At 44.1% G+C, this 27,260-nt stretch overlaps 1 protein-coding gene and 2 long non-coding RNA genes across 13 annotated transcripts in view; 1 reads left to right on the top strand and 2 right to left on the bottom strand.

Annotated features, from left to right (window-relative positions):
• Nucleotides 1–6,324: 6,324 nt before the first annotated feature.
• On the bottom strand, nt 6,325–8,454 carry LOC144317392 (uncharacterized). Its single transcript, XR_013383399.1, has 2 exons — nt 7,744–8,454; nt 6,325–6,463 (listed from the first exon to the last, which is right to left on the bottom strand). It is a non-coding gene; the product is annotated as an uncharacterized LOC144317392 (long non-coding RNA).
• Nucleotides 7,567–27,260, top strand: part of TFAP2B (transcription factor AP-2 beta) — a 32,141-nt gene continuing 12,447 nt past the window's right edge. Inside the window, exons 1-5 of one of the 7 annotated variants that reach the window (XR_013383393.1) lie at nt 7,567–7,814; nt 10,984–11,010; nt 12,282–12,740; nt 17,563–17,623; nt 25,229–25,448. Coding sequence is in view for 6 of the 7 variants with exons in the window: in XM_077903691.1 (XP_077759817.1) it covers nt 7,734–7,814; nt 10,984–11,010; nt 12,282–12,740; nt 17,563–17,623; nt 25,229–25,448 (848 nt within the window). In the remaining variant the exon portion in view is untranslated. Of the gene's footprint in view, nt 7,815–9,261; nt 9,568–9,824; nt 10,790–10,983; nt 11,011–12,281; nt 12,741–17,562; nt 17,624–25,228; nt 25,449–27,260 lie in introns of those variants that run through there. The other 6 variants (XM_077903691.1, XM_077903692.1, XM_077903695.1 and 3 more) reach the window with 6 other exon arrangements.
• On the bottom strand, nt 10,791–25,555 carry LOC144317391 (uncharacterized). 5 transcript variants are annotated; one of them, XR_013383394.1, is made up of 6 exons: nt 24,328–25,553; nt 24,023–24,224; nt 23,597–23,646; nt 22,997–23,111; nt 22,147–22,267; nt 10,791–15,344 (listed from the first exon to the last, which is right to left on the bottom strand). It is a non-coding gene; the product is annotated as an uncharacterized LOC144317391 (long non-coding RNA). The 5 variants fall into 5 exon arrangements; XR_013383395.1 differs by lacking the exon at nt 22,147–22,267; XR_013383397.1 differs by lacking the exon at nt 22,997–23,111.

The following is a 27,260-nucleotide window of genomic DNA, read 5'->3' as shown; positions in this document are numbered from 1 at the left end:
TGCTATATACTGACTATATAGCAATGAACAAAACAAATGCCAACTTCTTTCTCCATCTCTTCCTTCTTCTCCAAGACCAACCCCTAATATTAGAAGACAGAGTTGACACCCCTACATTTTCTCTGTTCTAGGATGGCTATCCCAGTTTTCTCAACTCTTTTTCCTTTGACATGGCTTCCAGGATTTTTAAAAATTGGATTGCTTTCTTTTAGAGACCTTTTGGTTTATCAATGACAATCTCAAAGCAGGCCACTAAAGTGGAACACGGTGCCAAAAATTCAGTTTGATCAGCACATAGGACTATGGCATTGCAACTTCTCCAGCACTGAACACATGAACTTTAAAAATGCAACCTGAGAGGTCACTCACTATCTGTGTTTACGAGTCTCAATAAGTTGTCAGATGGAATGTTGATGTGATTGTTGTGTTTCAGACACCATAAAGATCCCACGCAGTGAAAAACTTTTCTTTTTTTTTTTTTTTTTTCCTGAGGGGAAGAGAAGCAGGGATGGAAGGAGAGAGAAAATCTCAAGCAAGCTCCAAGCCCAGCGCCCAGTGCAGAGCCTGATGCAGGGCTCACTCTCACAACCCTGAGATCATGACCTGAACCAAAACTAAGGGTTGGATACTTAACCAAATGAGCCACCCAGGCGCCCCAACTATAGATATTTTATTATCTTCCTCTGTCAGTCTCTGATTCTCCCCTTCACATCTACCATTTTTGTTGCTTTTGTGTTTGTCAAAATTATGGATTTGGGGATTTGTTCCAGCATATTAGCCTGTCGAAATGTTTTTGATTCCTTATCCTGTAACACTGTATTGACTCTTCTTCCCAATGTTTAACACCTGAAAATAACGAACACATCTTCTATTTCTTCTTCTGATTCACCTATTTTTTTAAAGATATTAGAATAAGACTAAGGACAAAGTCCCATGCAAACTATTGAAACTACTGCCTCACATTGGTTTCCATTAATCAATCACTTTGGGAGAGAATTACTCAAGTAGCTGTAAAGCTATGATGGTAGCAGTAGACAGAACATACCAAGTGGTTTTCTTTAGCTGGAGGCCATGATACATATTTTATATGTATTATTTCATTTAATCATCATGACAACCCCATCCAATGGTCATTGCTATGTACATGTTTCAGATAATTAATGAGTCTCATATATGGAAGTATGTTCAAAATATTCCAGATAAGGAAATTGAGGCTGAGGGACGTTAAGTAATTTTCCTACTAACCAAGAGAGTAAATGGCAGATCTGGAATTCACATACATCTGTCCCACTCCAAAGCTCATGTCCTTAATCAAAAGACAGACTCCTCTCAAATATCATGGTATCACACAACTCAGTTGGAAGAGCCAATGAGAAATTCTTGAAATGTGTTTGACAGCTCTAGGTACATTATGTCCCTGATACTTGGTCTAGTAAACCTTAAAAAAGGAAGGGGGAATGCATGGAACAGTCTATTCTTCTTGAATCTATGTTGATTCCTAGGGATTTCCTCTTTCCCTTCCAGAATACATGACTAACCACTCTGACAGCTGAAACTATCATTTTCCTGGCTAAACCATAGCACAGGTGCCCACCTGTGGTTTCTAGTACCCACCATTTTCCTCTTTCTGAAAACTGAAGTGTTTTCCAGCCTCTGCTATTAGCCATTGCTTCCCTTTTACATATTTTATCAAAGGTTACTGACCATAATTTCAAGATCAAAACCACAAACTCTTTTAGTACATTAGGATATAATTATTCTAGACTTAGATGCTTGACCTCTTTCAAAGTGCCAATTAGGTAGTATTAAAATTATACCCTCCTCCTAGAGCTGTATTCTTATCCTTTGTTTGCTTTCTTCTCAGATGATATTCCTAAAAACTGTGTGTGTGTGTGTGTGTGTGTGTGTGTGTGATTAGTATTTATCAAAAGATCAGGGTCAATTCTCTTAAACTCTCCCCCCAGAGGATCCCTGAGAGTTGAGATTCTGCTGTAAAGTGTTCAAAAAGGAACATTTCATTTTAAACTTTTCTTTAATTACTATTTAATGCTTTCATAAATCTCACAAAGTCCATTTCTAAGAAAGAAAATTGGATATCATCCAGTAAATTTGCCTCATTTTATAGATAAGAAAACTGAGATCTGAAAAGGTCAAAGGACATACCCATGGTGACATAGCTGATAAGTGGAAGAAACATCCTATGTTAAGGGAATAAAAAGTCATAAAATGAATATCATTTTCTATTTTATTAAAATGCATAAATGTGATTTTTAGGAAGTAGTTCCATGGTAATGTTAATTTCTCCCAAATGTCCCTTGTACTTAAGAGACATTTCAGTCCTGATGTTTTACATTGTATGTGTTTATTCATGCTTTAAAGGTTATATTTCTGCTCTACATCTTTCCATGTCTTTATTTGCAAATTTTTACTCACAGATATGTATTGGTCTATTGGTTGCATTTTGAAACCAAATTGTTTAGTGTTCTCACCCTTTGAGATTGCTCCTTCTTAAAGCAATAATATGGAAAATGTCCACAATGATGGAAATACCTGTCCTCCCGCATTAGTCACGCCAGGGAAAATGCGCACCTCTCACATTTTGTATATGAAATATCCATTGGTATTGGGAACAACTGTACTGTGGCTGTTTGCATCATTTACCCCAACCGCCCCCCCCCCCCATCTTCCATTTCTTAACCTCTTTATCTCCGGGAGATAGAAATTTAAAAATTGTCCCCTTGGCAATTTTATATCTCCCTACAATTAAACAGAATAAGCATAAGGACTTCAGAACATCTAAAATTTGTGATAAAAAAATAAAAAATAAAATAAAATATGTGATAAAATTACTATTGCTCCTCAAAAGCCCAATAGAAAGTAGAAGTTTTCACAGTCACAGTGAATTTCATTCTTACAAGTGATTTCAACTAATCACTTTACAAATTCACAAGTACACAACTATTTTAATACTACAGTTAAAATAATAAATGTTATTCCCTTTTCAATGTTTGCCCCACTCTGTATATGTAAATCTACAGATATTTTCATCCCCATTTAATTCTTGTAAACACTTGGGGATCCCTGGGTGTCTCAGTGGTTTAGCGCCTGCCTTTGGCCCAGGGCGCGATCCTGGAGACCCGGGATCAAGTTCCGTGTCAGGCTCCTGGCATGGAGCCTGCTTCTCCCTCCTCCTGTGTCTCTGCTTCTCTCTCTCTCTATGTCTATCATAAATAATAAATTTTTTTTTAATTTTTGTAAACACTCTTATGGAAGAATCAGCTCCTCCTACTTTGTTTCCTTGTACCCAGACCATCAAAACCTACGTGATATCAAAGCCTTATAAATCCCAGGGCAGGTGCTTGAATTGTGTTTTCACACATTTGACAATAATTTTTCCAAATCGATGTTAAAAATATATGATCAAGGAATGCCTGGGGGCTCGGTGATTGAGCTGGCTGCCTTCTGCTCAGGGCGTGATCCCAGGGTCCTGGGATCCAGTCATGCACTGGGCTCCTTGCATGGAGCCTGCTTCTCCCTCTGCCTTTCTCTCTCTGTGTCTCTCATGAATAAATAAATAAAATCTTTTTTAAAAAATATATGATCAAGATTCTTTTAAAAAGTATGATCATGAGAAAGCTTCAAGATAGAAACATGTTAGAAAAATAGAGTCAGGCTGTCACCAATAAAAAGTGCAACTGTCATATCTTATTAATAAATTTGGTGGATAATAGTGATTCTGACAGGTGAGAGGTGGAAGTGGCATCTGCACATGTCAGAGTAAGTCAACGCTTCATTTTCTCTCTTCCTTTGCCTGTTTGTAAATCCAGGACAAAAACAACTCTGGAAAAACTTAATTCAAAAATACCGTCATCTTAATTTCAGAAGGAAAGGGGGAAGGAAGGAAGGAAGGAAGGAAGGAAGGAAGGAAGGAAGGAAGACAGCATTATAATGCTGTGAATAAAGTGTTCAACATATGGTTAGAAGGCCAGCCCTATGGTTAGTATGCCCATCCCCACTTTCCAACCAGGACCTTAAGTGAGGCCCTGGCACCCAGAATGAGAAGAGTCAGGGTCTTGATTTGACACAATAATCCTAATTTAAAATCTTGGCCTTTTCCATTTGATTATTCTTGTTTGTGGATGATTTAAAAAAAAAAAAAACCAGACAGCGCATATAATGTGTAAAAGAAAAAGTAGTCTATCAGGCAGCTGCAAAGGAAGATAGTTTATGAACTTGAAATCGGACGTGCCAAGATGAGAAATAGGAGAAGGAAGGAAGTCTGAGAAAATTAGCTAATTCATAATTATATTTTTAGAAAAAAAAAGGATACATGAGACATGAAAGTGCTAGTAGTTGATCTTGATTTAATATAATGGTATTTGTCAGTAACATTTTTTTTAATAAAAGAAGTTATAAACCTACTCCGAAAACCGCCAGCAGAGGGCTCTATCCTAGGTGCATTAGCTTTCTATTGGTGCCGCCTATATTTATCGGAAAATACTCCATTTGAGGCTAAGAGGGCATTATTAACTCTCCTCTCTGCTCTTAAGAACGGAAATAAATATAAGTGAAAGGGGAAAATACGAATATAACTGTCTCGGCTGTCTCCAGCAAGCTTTTTACCTAGGCGACTGCCCTGAAAAAGAAATACAGGCATAAAGCAAGACGAAAGGAAAAGTGAAACGATGAAAATGCATATTTTACTCGTTTATCTTCCTTTCCACACCAGAGTTTGTTTCGCCTTTGTGTTTGTTTTGTTTCGCATCTATTAAAAGTCCTCCTGGGGATCTTTTCCTACTTCACGTGATTGGAGGTTAAAGCGAAATGTAGCAGAAAGTTAAGAGCAAGCGAAGCAGGTTCAACTAAGGAAAATTTTCTCAGTAGAGATTGAGCTTTGAGTTGCACATTTTTTGAGACTTTTGGACTTTTTAGATCCTGAAACAATCGTTTCAAAAACTAGTAGGTATAACAAGAATTGAATTTTTAAAACGCTTTTAGGGATAACAGGTTTTCAAGAACGGAAAGAAATCGCTAAAAAAGAAATTGAGCGGCCGTGCAGGATTTGCTTTATAAAAATCCCGACAGAGGGCGCTGTTGCCCGCTCGATGACTGAGCGCAGGCTCCCAAGGAAAGATTTCCCTTGCAATTTCTAGGATTTTTTTGAATAATGCCCATGTTGAAAAATTGACGCAGGTTTTAATTATCGTTACGTATTTCTTTGCATACTCTTTATACATGTGTGTATATTTTTAAAGTTATACTTTATTCTTAATAAAACCAGATTTTTTTTCAGTTTTCCTAAAGAATTTATATAAATTTTAACCAAATATTTCAAGATGTTTCTAATCTCAAAAATACCTAATATTAGCATAAAATAAAATTGCATATGCAAATTTTGAAATTATACACATACAAGGCTATAAAACAGCTATGTTAATAAATTTTAAATAGTTTTACATATGAAAGTATCTTTCATGGGGTTTTTTGGTTTGTTTTATACTTAGAGTCTATTTATTTTAGGCTAATCAATGATATACCAGAAAGAGATTTAAGATATTTCGGGGGGGGGGGAGGAATTAAGATTTTTTTTCAAGTGCTTTTTATTTGGGTTGGGATGATCTTTAGATTTAAAGAGATAATGGAGCTATTGACTTGAAAGGAAAAGAATTATTCTCATTAATAAATTTTGTCTAGAGCATCTCAATTTCCATGTGTATAATATTTGTCTCGCAAAATATTGATCTGAGACTGACTTTAGTTCTGGAAAGGGTGAGAAGGAATGGTAAAACCCTTTCCAAGTTCTACCACACAATGAAATTGGAAAGGATGCCTTCCCACGTCCAAACCAGCTCTGGGGGCAAAGAAGAAAATCTCTGCTCATGCTCCCAGTGGGAAATCTGTATAGATTTTGTATGGTTTAAGGTGTTAATATTTAACGTAGAGGAAAAGAAGAAGGAAGGAAGGAAGGAAGGAAGGAAGGAAGGAAGGAAGGAAGGAAGGAAGGAAGGAAGGAAGAAGGGTGAGAGGGAGCCAGAAAAGGAAAGGCAAAACAGGAAAATTATAACTGGAAATGAAAAAAGGGTGGGTTTATTCCTCAAGTTCTTTCTGAAGCACCTTTTTTGTGCTCCTTTTATTGGACTTATAGCTAAGAAATCAAATTAAAAACCTGCAGAATTGTTCGTTCTGCATGATACGAAGCTTCTCCCTGTGTTTCATCGAGTCCACGGCGGTTGTCCGGAGCCCTCTCCTGGAAGAGCGTCGGTCCCCCGCGCACACGGCCGCGCTCAGCAGTCGTGAGATTTACAGACAATCGCCCTTTGCAGATTCGCTCTTATCAGGTTTAATAACTTCCACCCCAAATTGCCCCGGTCCCTCTTCATTCCCTCCTGTCATTTATTTTCTGCCCCAGGGGCAGAGATCCTCCACTGGATTTCCCTTCTGGCTGTGGGAATCCTTCCGTACTCTGAAAGGGAGTAGAAAAATAGAAGGGGGTGGGAAAAAAAAAGAGGAATGAGGTGAGTATTCCATTTCGTGATGAAATTCGTAAACTCTGTGCCTTAAAGGGCACCCATTTTCAAGGTTTGGTTAACTTTGTTATCATTGTTTATGTGGTCCTTTTTGGTAAAAAAAAAAAATACACAGTTCACTAAGGAAAAAAATGCATTCCAAACAAAAACAAAATCCATACACACTAAAATATTTTTTCACTATCTCTTTGAAGAATATTCTTTAAATCTTCCATAGGTTCAGGTGAACATTTCTTGACTGTCCATGATTAAAACCACTTAAAAGTTATAGACCACAGATGCAAATATAATGTCCTATGCCTCTGCAATGAAGGCTCGAAATTAACGTGGTACGAATGCGTGCGTGTGTTGCTCCCAACATGTGAAAAAAAACCCCACCTCATGATATGGAGACTCTAGCCAAGGCACATGGAATTCGTTGAAAATGCACACAAACAACCATTAAAACGACAAGACAGACTGAGGTGTTCAAACAGTAAGTTTCCAAATGTGTAGTGCAAAATGACCAAAAAATACTAGAAATAGTGTGGTGAGCTGGCTTTTTTTGTTGTTGTTATTCTACACTGACAGAGGTACAGTTTGCAAAAAAAAAAAAAAAAAAAGTTTGTAGACATCAATACAGAGAGATTGCCCTAAAAAATCCTCAAATCCATCTTCAAAATACCCTCCTGCTGAACACACATGAATAGGAGCTTTTGTGTATGAAAATCTCAGCAATGGTCCCCCTTTTAAAATCTACATAGAAAATGGGGGACTGTTGGTCCCATGGCTTCTCATTATGAATCGTAAAGACTTTAGTCAGTGGCTACAATGATTCATCATTTTCCATACAGAGGTTTTTAAATGTGTATATTTATATTAATCACACTGAAGACTATCTCTCCTTTAAATGTATGTTTAGAGTCTGTAGACTCTGTGTGACCCAGGGGTGCTTATATAACTCAATGTGGGTGTCCGGGTGTAAATACGTGTTTATGATTTTTTTTTATAATATATATGTCTGTGGGTAGCATCTAACTCCTGTGTATGTAATAATGTTTTTCTCTCTGCTGAGGCTTACTTCTCCAGCCTATTGTTTGAGACAACAGATATAAGTTGCGATGGGAGAGGAGCGTCGGATTTGGTGTGTATCCCCCATTTCCAATTATAGATGGATCATTACAGACAGCGGAGTCCTGAGAAGCCAGACATCTGCTCCTCACATGAATGCACTCACCTCCTAGAGACCAGGCTGCCATCATGCTCTGGAAGCTCGTGGAGAATGTCAAGTACGAAGATATCTATGAGGTGAGCCGACACCCCCAGATGCATCTTAGAGCTTTGCAGATAGAGAATTTGAGCTTCTTGACACCCCAACTGATATATATTTTTCAGCTATTTAGTCGTAGATACCCGGCCGGTTTTCTCAGCTTTCTCTAACTTTTAGAAAAGCTGGTTGGGGAGAGACTTCGCTATTCGGAAAAAGAACTTTAAGGCTGAAATCTGGCTACTTTAAGTTAGGAGATTTCTCTCTCTCTCTCTCTCTCTCTCTTTCTTTTTTCTTTTATTTTTCTTCCTCTCTTCCTCGCCCCCCCCCCCCTCCTTAGGCTCTGATGGGGAATGTGGTGCTACTGAATGTGGGCAGACAAAATAGAGACTAGTAAAGGCAGAGGCTCTCCTCGTTTTGAGTGTGGGAGAGAATTAGATTTTCAAGCCTCATTCGTAACAGACTCGGGCTCTTAATTTTTATTTTCAATAATATTTCTGAAATCGACAACAAACGGATCCAAGTAGGGGACAGAAAATGAGAAGGAGGGAGGTAGATAGACGGTTAGAGGGGTGTAGACAGAGCACCAGCAAAGGAGTCCTAGCAGATCTTTTTAATCTTTTTTCTTTTTTCTTTTTCTTTTTTTTTTTTTCTCGTGTTTTGCTTATTTTGAGGGTCGGTGCGTCCAACCACCGCAAGTGTGGGCATTTTGGACGCGGCGCTCTGCCCTTGCTCGGCGCGCAGGGCGCTCCAGCCCCGGGGGTAGCCTAACTGTCGCTCCGGCCGGAGACGCGGCTGGTCCGCCCGGCGGGGCCGGGGCCGGGGCCGGGGCCGGGGCGGGGGCCGGGGCCGGGGCCGGGGCCGCGCCCGCCCTGCCCTCCTCGGTCCGGGGCGCCCGCTGCGGCGGGGCGGGGAGGGCGCGGCGGCCGAGGCCCGCGGAACTTCGCTCGGAGCCGGGGGCCTCTGGGACCCCGAGCTCGGCGCCAGGGGCACGGGGAGCGGAGGCTCCGGGAGGCGTCGAGGGAGGGGACGCGGGCAGAGCCAGGAGGCAGGGCGAGCGCGGCGCGGGCCGGGCGGGTGACGCACCCAGACCGCGAGCCGCAAAGTTGGGGAGAGGAGGGAGCGCGGGAAGCGGAGTCCCGGGCGCGGAGCCGCAGCGGCGCTCGAAGGGCCGTGCCCAACGGTGGCGGCGGGACGCACGGAGGCTCCCCGAACCGGGGGCGGGGGCGGGGGGGGGGGGAGAAAATGAGAGCCCTCGGCTCGGGGACGCTCCGGAGAGCCCGGCGGGGAGCCGCCTCGCGATCCCTGGCGGCGCGGGGAGGCGGCCGCTGAGCCCCGACCGCCGCCGAGGGCCCAGGGCTACCCCGCGGACCCGGGTGCCGAGGCCCCGCGGGCAGCCAGTGCCCCAGCTCCCGCCGGCCCGGGCTCCTAATTCTGGGGGGTGCGTGAGAGAGAGGGAGGGAGGGAGACAGGACACAGACGGAGACAGAGACAGAGATGGAGGGGATTTCGTCTTTCTGCGGAACGACGATCAGGGTTTTCCTTTCCCCTTTGTGCCTGTGTATTGACTGTAACGAAGAGCCGCGCCTCCGCCCGGTGGGGTTTGTTTCGGTTCGGCCTCCTTTTCTTTCTTTAACAGGCGGGATAATGGTAAAGTCGTAGGCGCTAGAGCGAGCGGTCCTGGAGAATGTGAGCGCCCGGCGTGGGCTAGGCGCGGGCGCACAGGGGGCCGCGGCGTGTCAATAGCTCGGGATGTACACAGAGGGGTTCCCGTGGCTTCCCAAAAGCCCAAAAGTAAGCAGCATCGAACTTGTTCTTTGCTGATGAAAAGTAGACTGGCTACATGGGAGAGGAGGGAGGGAGGGCAGAAGGGACGGAGGGAGAGAGAAGGAGGGGTGGAGTGGAAGAGGGGTAGAGAGAGGAGAATAAAATGAGAGGGAGGGGGGAAGAGAGGGAGAGAAGACAGGGGAGAGGGGTGTGTGTGTGTGTGTGTGAGAGAGAGAGAGAGAGAGAGGGAGGGAGGGAGGAAAGGAGGGAGAGGAGAGAGAATATTGCAGGTATCCCTATTTGCCTAAATTCTCTGCTCAAAAATGTAGGAGAACCCGCAGCCCCGTGGAAGGAACCTTTTTCAGTCCGGAGGAAGGTTGAACTTTAACAGAAATGGCAGTCAGGCCAGTTGAACGGGTTCCTGAAACATCCAAAAAGGTTTTCTGTTGCCCCTGGCTTTGCCTGGAAAGGATAAGTTTAGTGTACTTCAAGATTGATTGCATATATTTTAAATTGGGGTAAAAAAAAATCACAGACCGTATGAGCAGTAAGGAGGGAGAGGCTACACAAGAGACGAAAAGCCCCCATCTCACCCCTGTCCTTTAATAAATAAGCATGATCTCCAATATTCACTGCAAGTCTGCAAACGTCACTGTAAACAACCAGGCCCACAGGTTTACTTTTCTCTCCCCTCCAAATGATGAGGCAACGCCTTTTTGTTTTTTAATCTGCACATGAAGCACCTAGGGCGATCAGTTCTTCCCATTAGGAAAGTCCCTCTCCAGGAACCAGGACACCTACGTTCTGTACAAGCCCCCAGCGATGCTCTCCCTCACTGCCTTGTCCAAAGGAGCAGGGGCTGCGTTATGCGTGTCCCGGCTCAGTTAATTGAAGTTCTGCCTCTTTCCTGCTAAACTTTTCCCCCAGTCTGCCTTTGCCAGCCCCCTCGTCTGATTACATCTAGTAATTCTCCACTGAATGAACGTCATTTACAATAGTAGGGGAGCTCTGCGCTCGCTGCTGCTTCACGCTCCATTTGTCCTCCATTCTCCCTTTAAAGTACTCGTGTAATATTAATAGTCATGAATATCAATTATTATGAGGCGGTGTAGGCAAGCGGAGGGAGGAAGGGGCGCCCGAGCAGTCTGAGCCCAGCTTCGGGTGGAAGAGGACTGCATCTGGAGCCCCGAAGAGCGGCAGAAGAAAAGAGGCCAAAAAGACAGCAAGAGACCGATGAACAGATCTGTCTGTGTGTGACAGGCATCGCCAATCTTGTTTGGGGGTGGTGGTGGGGGATTTTTTTTTTTTTTTTTTTGATGGCTTGTCCTGGAAACCCCTCAAGCTCGGCTCCTGTGTCCAGCTCGTTTCTCTGCTGGACTCCTTGATTTTTTAAAAAAAAAATCATTGTTTGATTTTGAGCAGTAACCAGGCTTTTTTTTCCAGATGTTAGTCCACACCTATTCATCCATGGTGAGTTTGGATTCACGTTGTACCAGAATTGCATGCTCCCTCCTCTCACTGTCTCTCTGTCTCTCCGTCTCCGTGCGTGTGTCTCACTCTCTCTGTCTCTGTCTTCCTTTGAGCGCCTTTGGCTTGGTAATTTAGCACCATAATTGGACGAGGCTGCAGCTGCTTCTCTCTGCATTGTGTGTTCTCCGTCTGAGCTCCATGAGTCAGCTGGGGAGGGGGGAGGCCGCAGAGAAAAACTTTTTATTTGCCATTGCAGTTTGGAAATTTAGGTGACTATTTTTCACAAAACAAAACAAAACAAAACAAAAAAAACAAAAAACCATAGGGACTTTACCAAGGCATTTCCACAGAGGAGAGAGAGAAACTTAAACAGTCCTTTCACACACACCTCCCCTTCCCCTTCCACTTCCAGTTTGCCACTCTGGATTGAACCAACACTAAGTTGTCTGGGCTTTTTCTTGTTTTCCCCTCTCAACCCCACGTCCTTCATTTTCACACCCTGGCATAAAACAGCACTAGATACAGAAAAGCAACCTAGAAATAACTCCTCGGAACCACAATTCAACTTAATTTAACATGGGTTCAGGATAAGATTTCAAAGGAGATCCATTTCAATCAAACACTATTTAAATTATTTAATTCCTCTTGGGGAGGGAGGGGTGACTGGGAACTCCGAGCAGGCAAATTCCTCAGGGCTCCCGGAATTCTCAGGTTTGCGCGGGGAGCTCTTGGTCAGCTGGCTGGGTTGCCAGGGGAGGCAGAAGTTGGTTTTGAACAGGAGTAGCCGCACAGCAAATAGTATGAAGTTTTATTTGTTATGCTTTGGACCTCTGGAAGAGTCAGGAAGAATAGTTGAAAACCCCCAGAAGAGGAAATACTCTGTGTAAGCCTCCTATATTTTTAACTAAGGAATTTAGAATTGCTGCCCTTACCTATAGTTACTGTACCCTCACCCCTCAGGCCCACTTTGCACTCCGAACATAGGGCTCAGATGTCGGGTAAGTGGGTGGTGATTCTCCCCCATTTTTTCCCCCAAAGCCTGGAGTTTGGAATTGCTGAAATCATGTGCCCTCTGAGTCAACTTGGGAGTTATAAGTTTCAGACTCTTGCTTCCCTGTCCTGGGAAGAATATACGAAGCCGAGCTTCTCCATTAGTCGCTTGTATTTTTTTTTTTCTTCCTCTCTCTCTCTCTCTCTCTCTCCCTCCCTCCCTCCCTCCCTCTGTCTCTCTCTGTCACTCTGTTTCTCTCTCTCCTTCTCTCCGCTCCCAGGACCGGCACGATGGCGTCCCGAGCCACAGCTCCAGGCTCTCGCAGCTGGGCTCGGTATCCCAAGGACCTTACTCCAGCGCCCCGCCGCTGTCCCACACCCCGTCGTCAGACTTCCAGCCGCCCTACTTCCCGCCTCCCTACCAGCCGCTCCCCTACCATCAGAGCCAGGATCCCTACTCCCACGTCAACGACCCCTACTCTCTGAACCCACTGCACCAGCCCCAGCAGCATCCCTGGGGGCAACGGCAGCGGCAAGAAGTGGGTTCGGAAGCCGGCTCTCTCCTGCCCCAGCCTCGGGCAGCCTTGCCCCAGCTCTCGGGCCTCGACCCCCGGAGGGACTACCACTCGGTCCGCCGGCCAGACGTGCTGCTGCATTCGGCGCACCACGGCCTGGACGCGGGCATGGGTGACAGCCTCTCGCTGCACGGCCTCGGCCATCCCGGAATGGAAGACGTCCAGGTAACCACAAACAAACAAACGAAAAGGACAATAAATAAATAAATAGTGAATGCCCCAGGAGATAGGAGGGATGGGGGAGGGGCAGCTCTGTATCCTTTGGGGGAGGTAGTTTTCATCTTTAGAACAGGAATAGCTGGACACCACAATATAACTGTTAATACATGTATGGCTCTGTAGTGGCAATTCGATTTCTGGAGGCCCAATTATGAAAGCTGGAACCACTAGAAATCATAAAGGAGAAAAACCTATGTGTGTATGTTGATAGTTTAGCATCATCAGACTTAAGGCTAGATGTTTTTTGTCTTGCCCTAGCTACTTCCTATTCTCTTGTACTTTATGCTAGCAAGCTGGGTACCCTTCGCAACTCACTCTCCATGGACGTCCCATAGTGGGCCTGGCCCCCAGACAAGGCAGGTGAAAGACTGGGCTGCCTAGAGTCTGGAGCTTCAGCATGGAGGCATAGGGTCCTCTTGCACTCCAGAAGTTCCTGCTGGAATTTAAGCGTGACGGTGCACATGGGAAGAAAAACATGTGCTGTGATTGTCCAAACCAGGACCCACTTTGAATGACTCATAAGCTGCTGAGCCCTTTTTCAAGATAAGTGATTTCCAGAGTCATCTTCCCAAGAAATGGAATAAATGTGGGGAGAGACCCAGAAAGCCATAATCCACTTGGGAGTCCGAGAGGAGACAGACCATTTTGGAGAATGTTTTCACCTTTTGATCCATTAAATGACTGGGGAGCAATATTCTCCACATCCCTCTTCAATCCTCCCCCTCCTTTAATACTCTCCTCTCCCCAAAGCCACTATCCCAGTTAAAGAGGCATCACGTGTTTGTTTCTTAAAACAAAAGGCTCAAAACACTCCCCCCACCCACCCACTCCCTAACCCATCTGCAACCTACACAATGGAGACTGATTTGGTTGAGAATACTTGGTTAAACTAAACAAAGAAACATCAAAGAAATGATTTCTAAAAACTGTCTGGGTGATTCTGAGCAGGTTTCCTTTTGCTCCCTAATTTAAATAGTCTGCAGAAAAGATAAATATGGTTGAAAGGTGTTTGACACTTCTGTCTCATTGGCATAGTTGTATATATTACGCATCATTTCAGCCATACCTCCAAAGCAAAGAAAAATGAAATGGGGAAGAAAAGAAGAGTACTTGAGTCCTTCTTTACCTTACTTGGAAAAAAAAAATGTATTTTGAACGGTTAAAATGTGGTGACAGCACCAAATGCTGCCTGTGTGTAGTCTATGATGGTTTATTGCTTTAGAGGAGATTCTGTTATTTATTATTTCCAAGAATGATGGAATCACCTGATTTGTGGCTGGATTTACCCGTAGTAATAAGAATGGTAGTGTTGTTGATTTAATCAAGCTTGAGTATTCTATCTGGAGAAATTGCTCGTTTCGGAATACCATACAAGAAGGAAATATTTAATAGCTTCAAAAAAATGTATTGGGGTAATATGTGTGTTGGGGGGGAGCTAAGTTCTTAAATTAACCTTTCTGAGTAGGGCTCAAAGTGCTAGATAATGAAAGTGGATCAACCCATCACCACTGCTGTTGGCAATGCTAACACACTGGCCGCATCACCATCACCCTGCAGGCCGGGTGACTCAGTCAACTGAACCCAGGAGTTCTCTCAAAAGAGGGAATAGATTTCTTTGGTTTCAGTTTAGTTTAGTTTTAGTTTTGTTTTGGTTTTTTTTTTGTTTTGTTTTTGTTTTTTTTTGTTGTTGTTGTTTTTTTTAAGGTATAATTGTAAGGGGTTTTGGGCGTTTAGCCAAAGGTAGAGGAGAGAACAGGACCAGTTCAGTGTGTATTGGGGAGGACACCCTCTTCAAAGCGTCGTGCCACAGGCTGAGTTCTTGCGTCGGAACACGGACCGCGAGGTGCAAAGAGCCCAGAGGAGAGAAGGTGCAGGCCCCGGCCCACGCAGGCTCCCCGCCCACGCACCTCTGCCTGGTTCCTCCCCCAGCAGCTTCGCAGCAGCCCGTCTGGCGAGGTGGGGCTGCTCGCGGGGCTTTCTCTGGACGACCCTCAGTGCAGGGGGTCGAGGAGGGGGGCTGCTATCCTGCGCCAGTCCCGGGCAGCGGGGAAGATCTCTGCCCCCGCGGCGTTGACAGGCCTCCCGAGGCCTGGGTGTGCTTGACAAGGGGCAGGTGACAAAGAAAGGCAGGGGAAGAGGTGTACCTAGGACCAGACCCACGAATGCAGAGGCTGTGCCTCATCTGCTGCATCCCGGAGGATCCACTTCCGAATTAGGGATCTGGAGCGCCGAGGGGTTGGGGTGGGGGCAGCTGAAGTGACACGAGCCAGAGGGGATCTCACCGTTCCTTTGCAGCTACGGATTGGGTTGGCTGCGCCCGACCAGTCTTTAAAAGGGGACCAGAGCGTGTCTCCACCTGGACCTCAGTCAGTTGTTCGATCTTAGGAACCTAGTGTGTGTTCAGGCTCCCTCCTTCCTCCACCCAGCCCCGGACCAGGGCGCTGCTGGGCCGATGGGCCTCAAAGCGAGGGGTACTCACCTGGCGGAGTGGTTGGTATGGGGGGTATGTTGGGTGACCCAGACATACACGCGGAGGGCCACCGCCCCGACCTTGAGAGAAGAGAAGGAGGGGAGCTAATTAACCAAATGCTTCTAATATTTTTTAAATGAAACTATAAAACCCTGTCAATTTCTATTTCAATTTACTCACAGGGGCTATTAAACTAGCAAATCGCTGTTTGGGTTCTGGGTATGCTACATTTCACCCATTGTGTGTATGTGTGTTGGGGGGTGCAGTGTTAAAAACTCAGGAACACAGCATCAGGAAGAAAGATGGAGTGAGATGACACCTAGTTTGGAGTTTTGTTGTCGTGAACACCTCTCTTCTTCCAATCTTTGCTCTCTAACCTCTCATCACCTCTACCACCCCTGAGTATAAACATACAAGGATATTGTCAAACCCACCACACACACACACACACACACACACACACACACTCAAACACGCCCTAGTGTCTTAAAGCAACCCCTGGTATCACTTTTAACTAAAGAAGTCTAGTAATTACGAGTCTGAGTTGTTTTTCTGCGCTTCCGCATGCAGTCCTAATTAAATCTTTACGATCCTCCCTGTGACGATTAAGCGCCAGCATGCTGCGTGAATATCCTGTACAAAAACCCAGCAGGCGGCCGTAATTAGATAGAAAATCAGACAAGAGCCTTCTCATTAACTACCACAACTACCCCACGTCGCTGATGAGGCGTATATACATATTTACGTATGGACGTGAGGGTGAGGTGTGGGGGCGCCGGGATCCTGGCCCCTGAGATCCCGGGCCTGCCCGCCCACAGACACGGGGGAGTATTTTTGTCTTGGGTGGACACCTCGCGCTGCAGACACGTGAGCATGGCAAGGCGTGAATCTTGAGCGTGTGTGTGCACGCGCGCGTGTGCGTCGTGGGGGCTCCTGAGGAGTTTCGAACAAGTTATGTGAAGTATTTTTTAAAGACGCTTTTCACTATTAATATGCACATGACATGTTGCAACATGGAAAACCGTTCTTAAGGAGAATAGCAATTTTCCTCACCTTTCCGACAACTGAAGAGTGACTATTAAAAACGAAAAGAAACAAATTAACATGTTCCCTTCGTGATTAGATCATCTCATTTCTAATGTACTGCTTGTTTGGGGTAGACAGTCTCTTCCTTGTGATGAACACACACCCTGTCTGGGGATGCAGCCTGAGTGGGTGGAAGGTGCTGTGAAAACACAATCTCACTCTCAAGCCCTTTGCTTTTTACTTCTTGGTAGAATGGGTGACAGATTGGTCCAAACTTAGGTTTGAGAATCAGGGAAAACAGCAGTACATTCCAGAAAGACTTAGCATTTATTTTTCACTGGGGTGGGTGCGTGGGTGGAGGAAGGAATACAATGCTTTTGGATGCCCTGGGATGCACAACCAGAACTCTGTTCTTGTGCATCCTGACAGTAAGAAACTCATTCCAACAGCTATTTCCCCTCAGAAGTCCTGCCAACCCCCAGGGTTGAAACTTTCCTTCTTTAGGATAAGACTGTGGCACAGAAGATGAATGCTCTTTGCCATTACCTAGGTGCTGACTGGGAGGATCCAGAGTCTCTGTATCTGTGTCTGTAGTTACTTGCCATCCTAACAGGTGTGCTCCTTGCCGGGAAGTAGCAGCAGCAGCAGCAGCATTGGGAGGGGGAGCAAATCGTGCAGGTTCCTCTGAGGGATTATCATGCAGCAAGAAATTCATAGCACACTAGGACGTGTATGGACTGCATGGGTGTGCGGTCCTGCCAGCTTGCAAACGTGTTCTTATGTGTTGCTGTTTGCATTCCATTCCAAATTGCTCAGACTTTAATTAAAATCCCATAATGTAAACTATTATGTATTTGTAAAATAACTCTAGGGTTAAGATGCGCGGGGATAGAATTGAAAACAGAAATTATTCTTACCAATATTGTTGAAAATATTTCAGCTATTGCCAAATTTTCACAATTCATAAGAGCAAATAATATAAAACTTTATATGTCTGTGTAACATCTATGTTTAATATAATAACTAAAGCAATACTGCATCCCAGATGTCTCTCATAGTTTCCTTTTTCCTCTGCTTCCATTGGAAGAATTTATAATTTGGGTGAATTTCATTTCTATGTTGATTTGGAGGTAATAATGATAATAATAAAACCTCCCTTTGTGAATTAATATAAATGGAAATAACAGAAACTCCAGTTTGGAATGACATGATTTATGTGTGCAATTCTTTAATATCCAGTCAATTTGAATAGTGATGTTTTTATATTCACAGTCAGTTGAAGATGCCAATAACAGCGGCATGAATCTATTGGACCAGTCTGTCATAAAAAAAGGTATGGATTATTCCTCCCAAAAGTAAGCAAAGTTTTCCTGTGCAGTCATGTCTTCATGAGTTTTCACTTTGGGGGAATTAGTTATTTTATAAGACAGAAATGTTTGTTCACAATCATAGGACAGAGGATGTCTAGGTGAAAAAAGGCCTGTCTGGAAGAAGGAAATTGGGGGAGGGGGGAAACGGCAACCAAAGGCAGAAACCCAGATAAGAGACAGAGGGACAGAGACTATTGCCGTTTTTCTCATGGTACATTTGGTGGCAATTCTACATACATCTTAAATAACTGAACTAACATCATGTATGGAACTGGCTAGGAAACACTGCTTTAAAAAATGTGCTATAATTATTTCATTGGTAAGTGGAGTTTGCTGAGCTAAACCCTAAGTTGTTGAGACAGTTCTTGTTTTTGCATTTGATTGTTTTGTGTGTGTGGTGATTCTGTTCCCAGCTCTCTGTGTTTTATGAGTTGTCTCTTATTTTTTTTAAATTGTGCCAAATGTGTTGCCAAATATGCACATCCTGAGAAGTTGAGACAGCCTATGCACATTTCTAAATCTTTCTACATATGCATTCATGATTTAGTGTGACTGTGGAATCACCCCATACTGTTAAAGGGCATGTGATATTAACAAATGTTTGCAGTCTCTTGTACAGCTGTAAGCAAAATAATTAACTAATTAAACTAATTAAATGTAATTACAATAACTCATTTTGGGCGTATTGCAGCTGCTTAATTTTTCCCCCTCTCTTCTGACAGTCACTGAGAGAATGCCTGGCGATTAGTGTGGCTGCCGAAAGGCCCGAATGTCACTCACATGCCACCAATTTAGGAGCTTGAATGTGTAAACAGTGCAATCTTTAATTATCGCAAGAACTGGTATTTGGAGATACAATTTTAACTACTGTAACCCTTTCTTATCGATTCTGGAGAAGGCCTGTCCTTATATTTCATGTCAACAATCCCTAGCTTCAGTCATTTGTGATTAATTTGAGCCACGTGACATTCATCAAAACAATTAAAGAAAAAGTGCTTTGGAAAGTAACCCAAAGTCAAGCCTGTACAGTAGGAGGGTCATGAAGTAAGAATTACAAACAGGGTGAGGTATTCTGAATTATCTTTTTTTACAGAGACAGAAAACGTGGCTTTGAGAGGTGGAGGATAGGAGGGAGCAGCTGTACTTGGAATAATGCCATTTGGTTTTGGAATGTAAGATCCTGAAGAAGAATAGTAAGATTTGGGGCAGAACTATTTATTTTATGTATTGCTCCAAACATCCTTCTCTCTCTTCGTTAGACAGTATCATTTCAGTTTTTAATGCCAAGTTTTGGGTTTGCTCAGACACCCAGGCGTGGTGCTTAGATTTGCAACTGTGCTGACAGCTCACTTTCACCATTTTCTCTTGGGTCTTCTCTTTTGGTTAATTGCTGGTTGATGGGGGCGAGTAGGGGAGGGTGGGGAGGCGCTTCTCCATTGGCTTTTTTGTTTCAGCTCCCCCTCCCTTTTCATGGAAGGCTAGAATTTATCTCAGGGCTCTGAATCCTAGAAACAACATTTGGGCTGTCAGTGGGGCATGCCCAACAGATGACCAATCAGAAATGTTATTAATAGGCAGGCCAATAAAAATATTTGGAACTTAGCTTGCTTAACAAAACGGAGCTGAAAATATTCTTAGATGTGGGATGCTTTGGTTTTAGGGCTTGTATATGTTTGTCAGCAAAATGTGATTATCTGTGTAGAAGGGTATCTCTGGTAGTAAGGAAAGGAGAATATTTACTACAGTTGCTCGTTCTGTTTTGAAGAGTACTTTTCAAAGTACTTTTCCTGGCCCTGAAAGCCTTTTTTTAAATTGTGTAGTTTTAAACATCTAAGTGGCACCCCAGTCACTTTATTGATGTAGGCGGTATGGTATGAATATGAACTGTTAGTTTAACTCCATTATTTAGTATCTCAGGTATTTGTTTTATTACATGAAGAACAGATCCTAATATATGTTTATCTTTAGAGAGTCATGGGCAAAACAGTAATAAGTGATTGATTTACTGTTCTAGATAACTATGAACCACTTAAACTAAGGATATGGATTCACTTGCTCCTTCCTGGCCCTCTGGTCTCTCCTCTTTGTCCCCTCCCCTCCTCTTATGAAGGATATCTCCCAGAGATTAATTTCATAAAAAGAGAGGTGAGAAAGTTTCTGAACTAAATTTTCTAAATTTCAACAACTGGCAAGGGACCTGGTTGCTTAATTTATTTTCTAATGGGCTTTTGGAAAGATTTAAAAATTTTTTTTTGTAGAAAGATTTTTTTTAAAAAGTCTACCTCCTTAATAAAAGTGCCGCCACTGACCAGGTTCCATGTCTCTGCCATTACGTATACTGAAGCCAGAAGACTTAGGCATTAAGGATATGTCTCCATGTCTCTCACTCTCTCTAATTATGGAAGGACTCCCCCCTAAAACTTACCCAGTCCAATTTTTCACCCGTGTTGATATCACCCCATAGATTATAGGCTAGCTCTCTTGTTATGTTTGCTATCTGGGCTTAGCTGACATTTCTGAAGTAATTTAGTTAAGAGGAAATGAGTTGTTCCCAGTAGAGAGAGCAAACGAGTGGAGTGAAGGTAGCCAGCGTGATAAATGGCTCTTTCATTTGAAGATCTCCAGAGCTCGTTTACGGCTAATTTTCTGTATTGGCCCCCTTTGAGCTATTAATGCAATCGGCAGGGACCGTGGCCCCTCTCCTCTTAGCTGCCCCATTAGAGCTCCCATTAAGCTGCCGAGTCTCAACTCCAAGGCAGGAGTGGAGGGAGTAATGAAAGGTGCTTTTTAAACTCTCCTAATCTAAACCGGCAGAGGGTGGTTAATACGATTTGAAGGGGGCTGGTCAATGAGCAATCAATAAAGTAATAATGAGAAGGATTCGGTACATTAACAGTCTAAAAATCCAACGAGACATTAAAAAATCATTCTTAACTATCAGTTCCATTAAGATTAGGAATCTGGGCTGGGGAGGGGGCAGGTTGGTGCCCAACTAATATAAATGATCACAGCCATCATCCTATAGCCTAACTAAAAAAGGTTCACCTAGGCTTTAAGAAAAAGTTTTTGGTGCAATCAAAGGCCAATATGCAATCGGGTTGACACCTTAGAGAGCAGAAAATATGCTGGGATTTCTTGGAAAGGCTAGCGTGGCTGGAGTCCAAGGTTCAAATGTGACTGTGGGGCATTTTCATTGGGCTTAGGGATATCCTGTTTGGTTAGTTTCAGTTCAACTTCAGTTCTCTCCCACTTTTTTGCCCGTTAGTTCTGGCCCCTTCCCCATATAAACACTTTGATTAGTGTGGATTTTCTTTTTTCTTTTTTTTTTTTTGGGGGGGGGGTATGAAGAAATTGCCAATTTCAGTTACAATGTTGGGATTCTTCCTTCTGACCTAGAAGGTAAAAAGCACTAAGAGTATGTCAGAGCCTCTGAAAGGATATGAGTTTCCCCTCAAAGGAAGAGGTTCACATTTCCAGAGCTGACTTGGATCCCAATAGGTATTTATTCAACTCGAGACTCTGAGATACATTCCAGCCACCCAGGGAGTAATCAGAGTTCACAGAATTTCAAAGTTGGAAAGGTTAGACGCTCTTCTCCAACTCCCACCCCAACTCCTAGTGAAAAAAAAAAAAAAAAACTTGGACAGAAGATAAATTACTTTCTCAAGGTCCCACACACCAAGTAAGTGATGGGACCCAATTCAGTTTCCAGACTATTAGACTTTGCCCCTGAAAGACGCTAACCATGAATGTTTGTAGTTCTTAATATTCCAGGTTTCTTTGTGAGAATCTTTTTGTTTTTCCTTTTTTTTTTTATCTTTTTGTTTTTCTTTCCAGAATTTCAGTTCTCACACTTATAGATGTGCTATATATCCATGTGAAATAATATTTAGCCCTCAGGTAGATGAGAAACAATGCAAGCATAAAAGAAAGGGTGGTATGCTGGTGAGAGGTAGTTATTTCAAGCAGTGTTCAACCCCTTGGTGGCTTCCTAGTGTCACTCAGGGGGACTTACCCTTCAATCTATTAGATGGGTTCATTTCTTCCCTTCTTCCCCACCAGCAGATCAGAGCCACAAAGGGTCTGTTTGCAGTCAAACACAAAGATCTCAAGGCTATGATTTAACACTTAAGTTTAAAGAATACAGATTAAGTGCTAGTCTATTAACGCTTTGGCTGTCTATAGTCCACTAATGAATAATATTTTCTCTAATCAGTCCTCCTTCCTCACTCTTAAGTAAAACTCCAGTCACTGTAATGAAATATTGATCAGTCTTAAACCCCATTTCTACTCCCCAATATGATGCAAGGAAAAAAGAAGAGGAGTAAGTTTTGTGGATGTTATATCCAGAAGTTGGTCATGATATGCAACTGAGAACCAAATAGGAAAAAAAAAAAAAAACGGTTTTAATGTATGCACAGAAAATTGTAAACATGTAAAGAACTGAAAGCTTCACGCTGAGTTTTGCTATGCTCCATTTCCTTACCATTTCCTGCTGTCGCTTTAAACCTATCTTAGTCATCTCTGGGTTCCATGAGCAGGAACAGTGTGCTCATAATTACTAACAAATCAACCGGGCCCTGTTGCTCTCTGGGTTTATTGATAAGCTGGAGAAAAGCAGAAGGGAAAAGACAAAGAGAATAAAATATGGGGTTAATCAGCTGAGCTAAGCAGGTGTGAGAGAGGGGAAGGTAGATAACAGTGCCAGGGATTTAAAGGAAAGTTAGGACAAGAAATATGCAGGGTCTAATCTAAGATACCAGGATTAAGGCCAGAGTAGAAGAGGGTTAGAACCTGAAGATGAGGGAGTAGATGGTAGGAATATGATTTATACTTAAATTAAGAAAATGGAAATAAAACCTGAAGCATGTCTGCTCAAATAGTTTGCATCTTTGGGGGGTGGTGGACAACAACAACAAAAGAAGACAGCAGTGTGCTGACAGAAGCTGACTGGATTGGTGATATTTAGGTGATAATGCGTTTGTGGAAAGGTACAGCCCACAAGAGGGAACAATATACATTCCCCATAGGAAATGGCTCTTGTCAGGTAAATCAGGCAATTAACAATAGTGAAATTGGAGGGCAGGTTATAAAGTGTCTCTAAAGGCCTGGGTTTTCAAGAGATTTGGCAGCTGGGACTCTGAGAAGAAGATAAATTCTAGTCCTAAGAAGATATTTGGTGTCCGGTATGGGAAATAGGAACTGAACTTATTATTTTCAGCTTAGTGAGGTTTTTTTTGCTGTTAACATATTATTTCTAAATAGTATTGAAATATAAAAACATTGCTGTGTGTCAAAGATGAGATTTTTGTGCAATTTATTTCTGTAGTTCTTACCATGTTAAAATTACAAAAGGCCATCATGTATATTTTGGGAAAAAGTTTCTCCAAGACTATCTGATGCTAATTCCCACGATCATAAATTATTTGCTTATAGTTCTTGAATATGAATCTGAAACAGAAATCGAGAGTGCTGTGAAGAATAAGATCAAAATAGATGTGGATGTTGTGTAAGAGAATTAAATGATAGAGTGCTCCCACCCAAATCACTGTCTTTTAAATAACTTTAATTCCATATTTTACTCAAATTTAATTCATATTCACACTTTGAATTCTCATTGGTTCACTCTCAAATGGGAAGCAGCTTCACTGATAAGAATATGATGAAGGGAATCAGAAAGAAGAAAGCACCCTCTGTAGCTCCCCACCACCACCACAGCAGTGCAGAAGATCCACTGTTACCTAACATCTTTTACCTGCCGTGAGACAAGGCCTTTGACTCTGTAGACAGATCCAGAAATACTAAAATGCCTACTAAGGAGTAGCAAAAGGGAATTCTCGAGGACACCCATCCATTCTCCTAGGAAAATCCTTTTCTACAAGGTGTTTGTAAAGGGCCACATGCAATACCTAATAAATAAGAAATTTGGGACCTACTTCGGCTTTCGGCAGTCTCTAAGCAATCATGGATGTCTGAATGCCAGAATCTGTAGGAGAGAGAATAAGCTGTTACAAAAAATACTCAGTGTTGGTTAGTCTGTTCTGTACAAGGGAGGTTGTGCAACTTGTTTGATATGCAGTGTCTTAGGCTCTAAATGGTGGAAAGAGCTTATCTGTCCCCTACCAGAATTATAGGATGAGACATTGTGTTTATTAAAGAGAAATGGAAACTTCCTTTTTCACGCCAGATGCACATTTCAATAAATCCCCAGGAATGGTGATCAACTAAATATATCTGCAGATCCTTTTTTTTGGGGGGGGGGGTATATTTTTTTATTGGAGTCTGATTTGCCGACATATAACGCCCAGTGCTCGTTCCGTCGAATGCCCCCCTCAGTGCGCAGACTCGAGGACTTTACATACCATTGCAAGAAGCTAAGGTGTAAGGCAAGTCAGGAAGTCACCTGCCCTGTGGCTTCTAGAACCTGAAGAAAATGGGCTTCAACAATGTAGAACTCCAAGGGAGTAAGCCTGCCAGCGAATTGGGAGGTTGACCATTCATTGTTCTTCCTTCCCAGCCTTCTGGTTCTACTGAGCCCCGCCTCCTCCTGAGGTGCAGATGATACTGAAATACAATTAAACAGAAATACAGGCTGGAGAGGCTGAATGCGCCTGGGTAGCAGTGGCAACCAGCTGTCAGCTCTTATTAACTTCTGCATAAAACATACCTTGAGTGCGGTTTGTTATCAATTACTTGCCGAAATGAAACAACTGGGGCAAGGCAAGACCTCCGCTCACATGAATTAGAGTGATTGGTTGATTGATCAGGGCACCTGTTGTAAATCATAACTGCTCCAAATAATCACCAGCCGGTGCTTTAGTTAATTTGTAAACAAAATTCATGTCTCTGTGGAATTGCTTTCACTGGAGAGGAGCATTTGGGTTCATTTCTAAAAGAATGTGTTATGATGTAGGAAAGAATGAGATCCACTCTTGAGAAATGAGCAGCTCGTCTGAGCCCAAGCTTCCTGGTATCACTTGGCTGTTCTTGAGCCCGGTGTCCGATAGCGCCCACTGTCCAGGGCTCTCCAGGGCTCTCCAGTGATGACCACAGATTTCGATCCAATAGGAAAGGAGGGAGGGGTTCCCATAAAGAACACTGATACTACCCTTTTATATCATTGATAGTGTAAACGCTTTCAGGATTCAGCACCAAACGTGATTATCCTCGGGAGACGGACGAGGAATCTTAAAAGATTCCGAGAGGCTCACGGAGATGTCTCAGGTCACAAGCTAGCACACTGATGGACTAGGAGTGGCCGGGTTTCACAGCACCATCCAGGCTCTGGGCCGCGTGTTTTCTTGATTTGTAGAGTGAGCGGGGCTGTGGCGAGCGACACGGGGTAAGTTTCCAGAGGAGTGGTGACTTTTCCATGTGTGCGCACACGGTGCTCTGAACGCACGGCAGCCCCACTGGAGCAAACACTTCCTCCTCCAGCTTTCCACTTGGCGCCCGTCCTGTGGCCTCGCCCCTGCGCGCGCACCGGCACGTTCTATCAGCCGGTCACCAGGATCGAAACCCGGTCACCTTTATGGCATATGTTTCTCTCTCTCTCTCTCTCTCTCTAGTTCCGGTTCCTCCCAAATCTGTGACTTCTCTGATGATGAATAAAGATGGCTTCCTGGGAGGCATGTCCGTCAACACCGGCGAGGTGTTTTGCTCCGTCCCGGGCCGTCTGTCTCTGCTCAGTTCAACTTCAAAGTACAAAGTAACTGTGGGGGAAGTTCAGAGACGGCTCTCGCCCCCCGAATGCCTCAACGCGTCTCTCCTCGGCGGCGTCCTCAGAAGGTAAACCCCACCCCCCAACCAGTCCTCACGGGGGTGAAGGAAGAGGGCTCCCTCCCGGAGACCGGCAGAGAGCGGGGGCGCAGTTGCCTAGCAACCGGGCGTCCGGAGCGCGCGGGCCTCCGCGCTGCGCGTGCGGGGAGCCGCGGCCGCCGCGTGCTGGGGGCCGCGCGTGCGCGCGCGCAGACGCCGCCGCCGCCGCCGCCGCCGCCTCCGCCTCCCTGGGACCCGCGCGCCGCCAGCACGCGCCGCCTCGCTCTCGCGCAGCTGTCGGCGCTGGGAACCTCCCACGCTCCCGGCCCTGGGCCTGGCACCTGGCTCCCTCCTAACCGAACCCCGGGGACGCGTGGAGGGCATTCGGTAGCCGGCGTGCAGCTCAGAACTTGCACACACTTCTCTAAAACAGACGTCTCGCGGACTAACCTACTGTGTCCCCCTAATGTGCCGTGATATTTCTGTTTCGGTTCAGAGTATGGTTAGCGAGCAACTAAAGTGCTCAGTACGCACCAAAGCATTGTTCCTACGGTTTGCAAAAAGATTCTTTTTAAAGATTTTATTTATTCATGAGACACACACAGAGAGAGAGAGAGAGAGAGAGGCAGAGACACAGGTAGAGAGAGGAGAAGCAGGCTCCCTGCACGGAGCCCGATGCGGGACTCGATCCCAGGACTCCAGGATCACACCCTGGGCCAAAGGCAGACAGACGCTCAACCACTGAGCCACCCAGGCGTCCCAATTCCGTGCTAGACTTGCGACCTCCTGCCCTCGGTGAGAACACCACCAGTAAGAACAGTGCTATAGTGAGAGACATCTCGGGGGCGTTCAAACAACCCCCCAATATTGAAAGAAGACCTTCCAGAGGCTCCTTGTGGAAAACGGGGGAACACATGGCTTTTATCTTAAGATTTAATAGCCTTCCCCGCAGAATCTCTGCCAATGCCTGGACAAACGACACTTCGGACGTGTCTCCAATAGGAAGGTGACCCTGTAGGAGATGAACTTCTCAAGTTAGCCTCTTTGGGAAGCTGAAAGTCCCTTTCTTTCCTAACAGTGGCAGTGCGAACAGTACTACAAGAGAGGTCAGGGTAACTGGGTTTTTGCTTGTTTTTTGTTTTGTTTCGTTTTTTTTTTTTTTTTTTTTGTATTTTTGCTCACAATTTAGCACGTACAGGGAGAGTTTGGGGAGGAAGTAAGGGTATGATTCGTGGGTTTCTCTCTGAATCCTCTTGGTCTGCTCTCCAGGAGTGAGTCCTTGGAGCCCCGCAGTGCGGAAGTTTCTTTCAATCACCCCTGGGCATTGAGCGTGTGTGTGTGTGTGTGTGTGTGTGTGTGTGTAAAACTTGCTGTGAGATTAAGTGAGATAATCAATATACAGTGCTTATCGCATAACTAAACTCCCTAACGTGTTAGTTTAACTGTTATTGTGATTACCATCATCATATTGGTTTCATGTTTCAATCTTCCTTCCCCTCTTAACCCGACTTCATTTTATAGCCCTTGACCCCTTCCTTCCTCAAGAAGCCCACCTGTTTCAGCTAGTTAGTGCCTTCTCTCTGAACCACTTAGTTCTTTTCCTCTTTTCAGCAAGATTGTAGCTTGCCCAGTTTCTGTTCACCTAACTGGCTCCCTTACAAGGAAAAGAGCTTGTGTGTTTGCATGTGCAATTTATACCTTTTCTGGACGCACAACCTACACCCTAATTATTCCCATCTGGTATCATTTTTTTTTCCTCACGAGATAAAAAAAAAAAAGAAAAACGACTCAATTTTTTTATGCTCTGTATTGCAGAAATTAAGCAAACCTCAGCATACTATC

Source organism: Canis aureus, chromosome 7 (assembly GCF_053574225.1).
Source record: "Canis aureus isolate CA01 chromosome 7, VMU_Caureus_v.1.0, whole genome shotgun sequence".
NCBI classification, from domain to species: Eukaryota; Metazoa; Chordata; class Mammalia; order Carnivora; family Canidae; genus Canis; species Canis aureus.
Note: the sequence above shows the minus strand (reverse complement) of the source record. Positions and strands in the feature narration are given on the sequence as shown.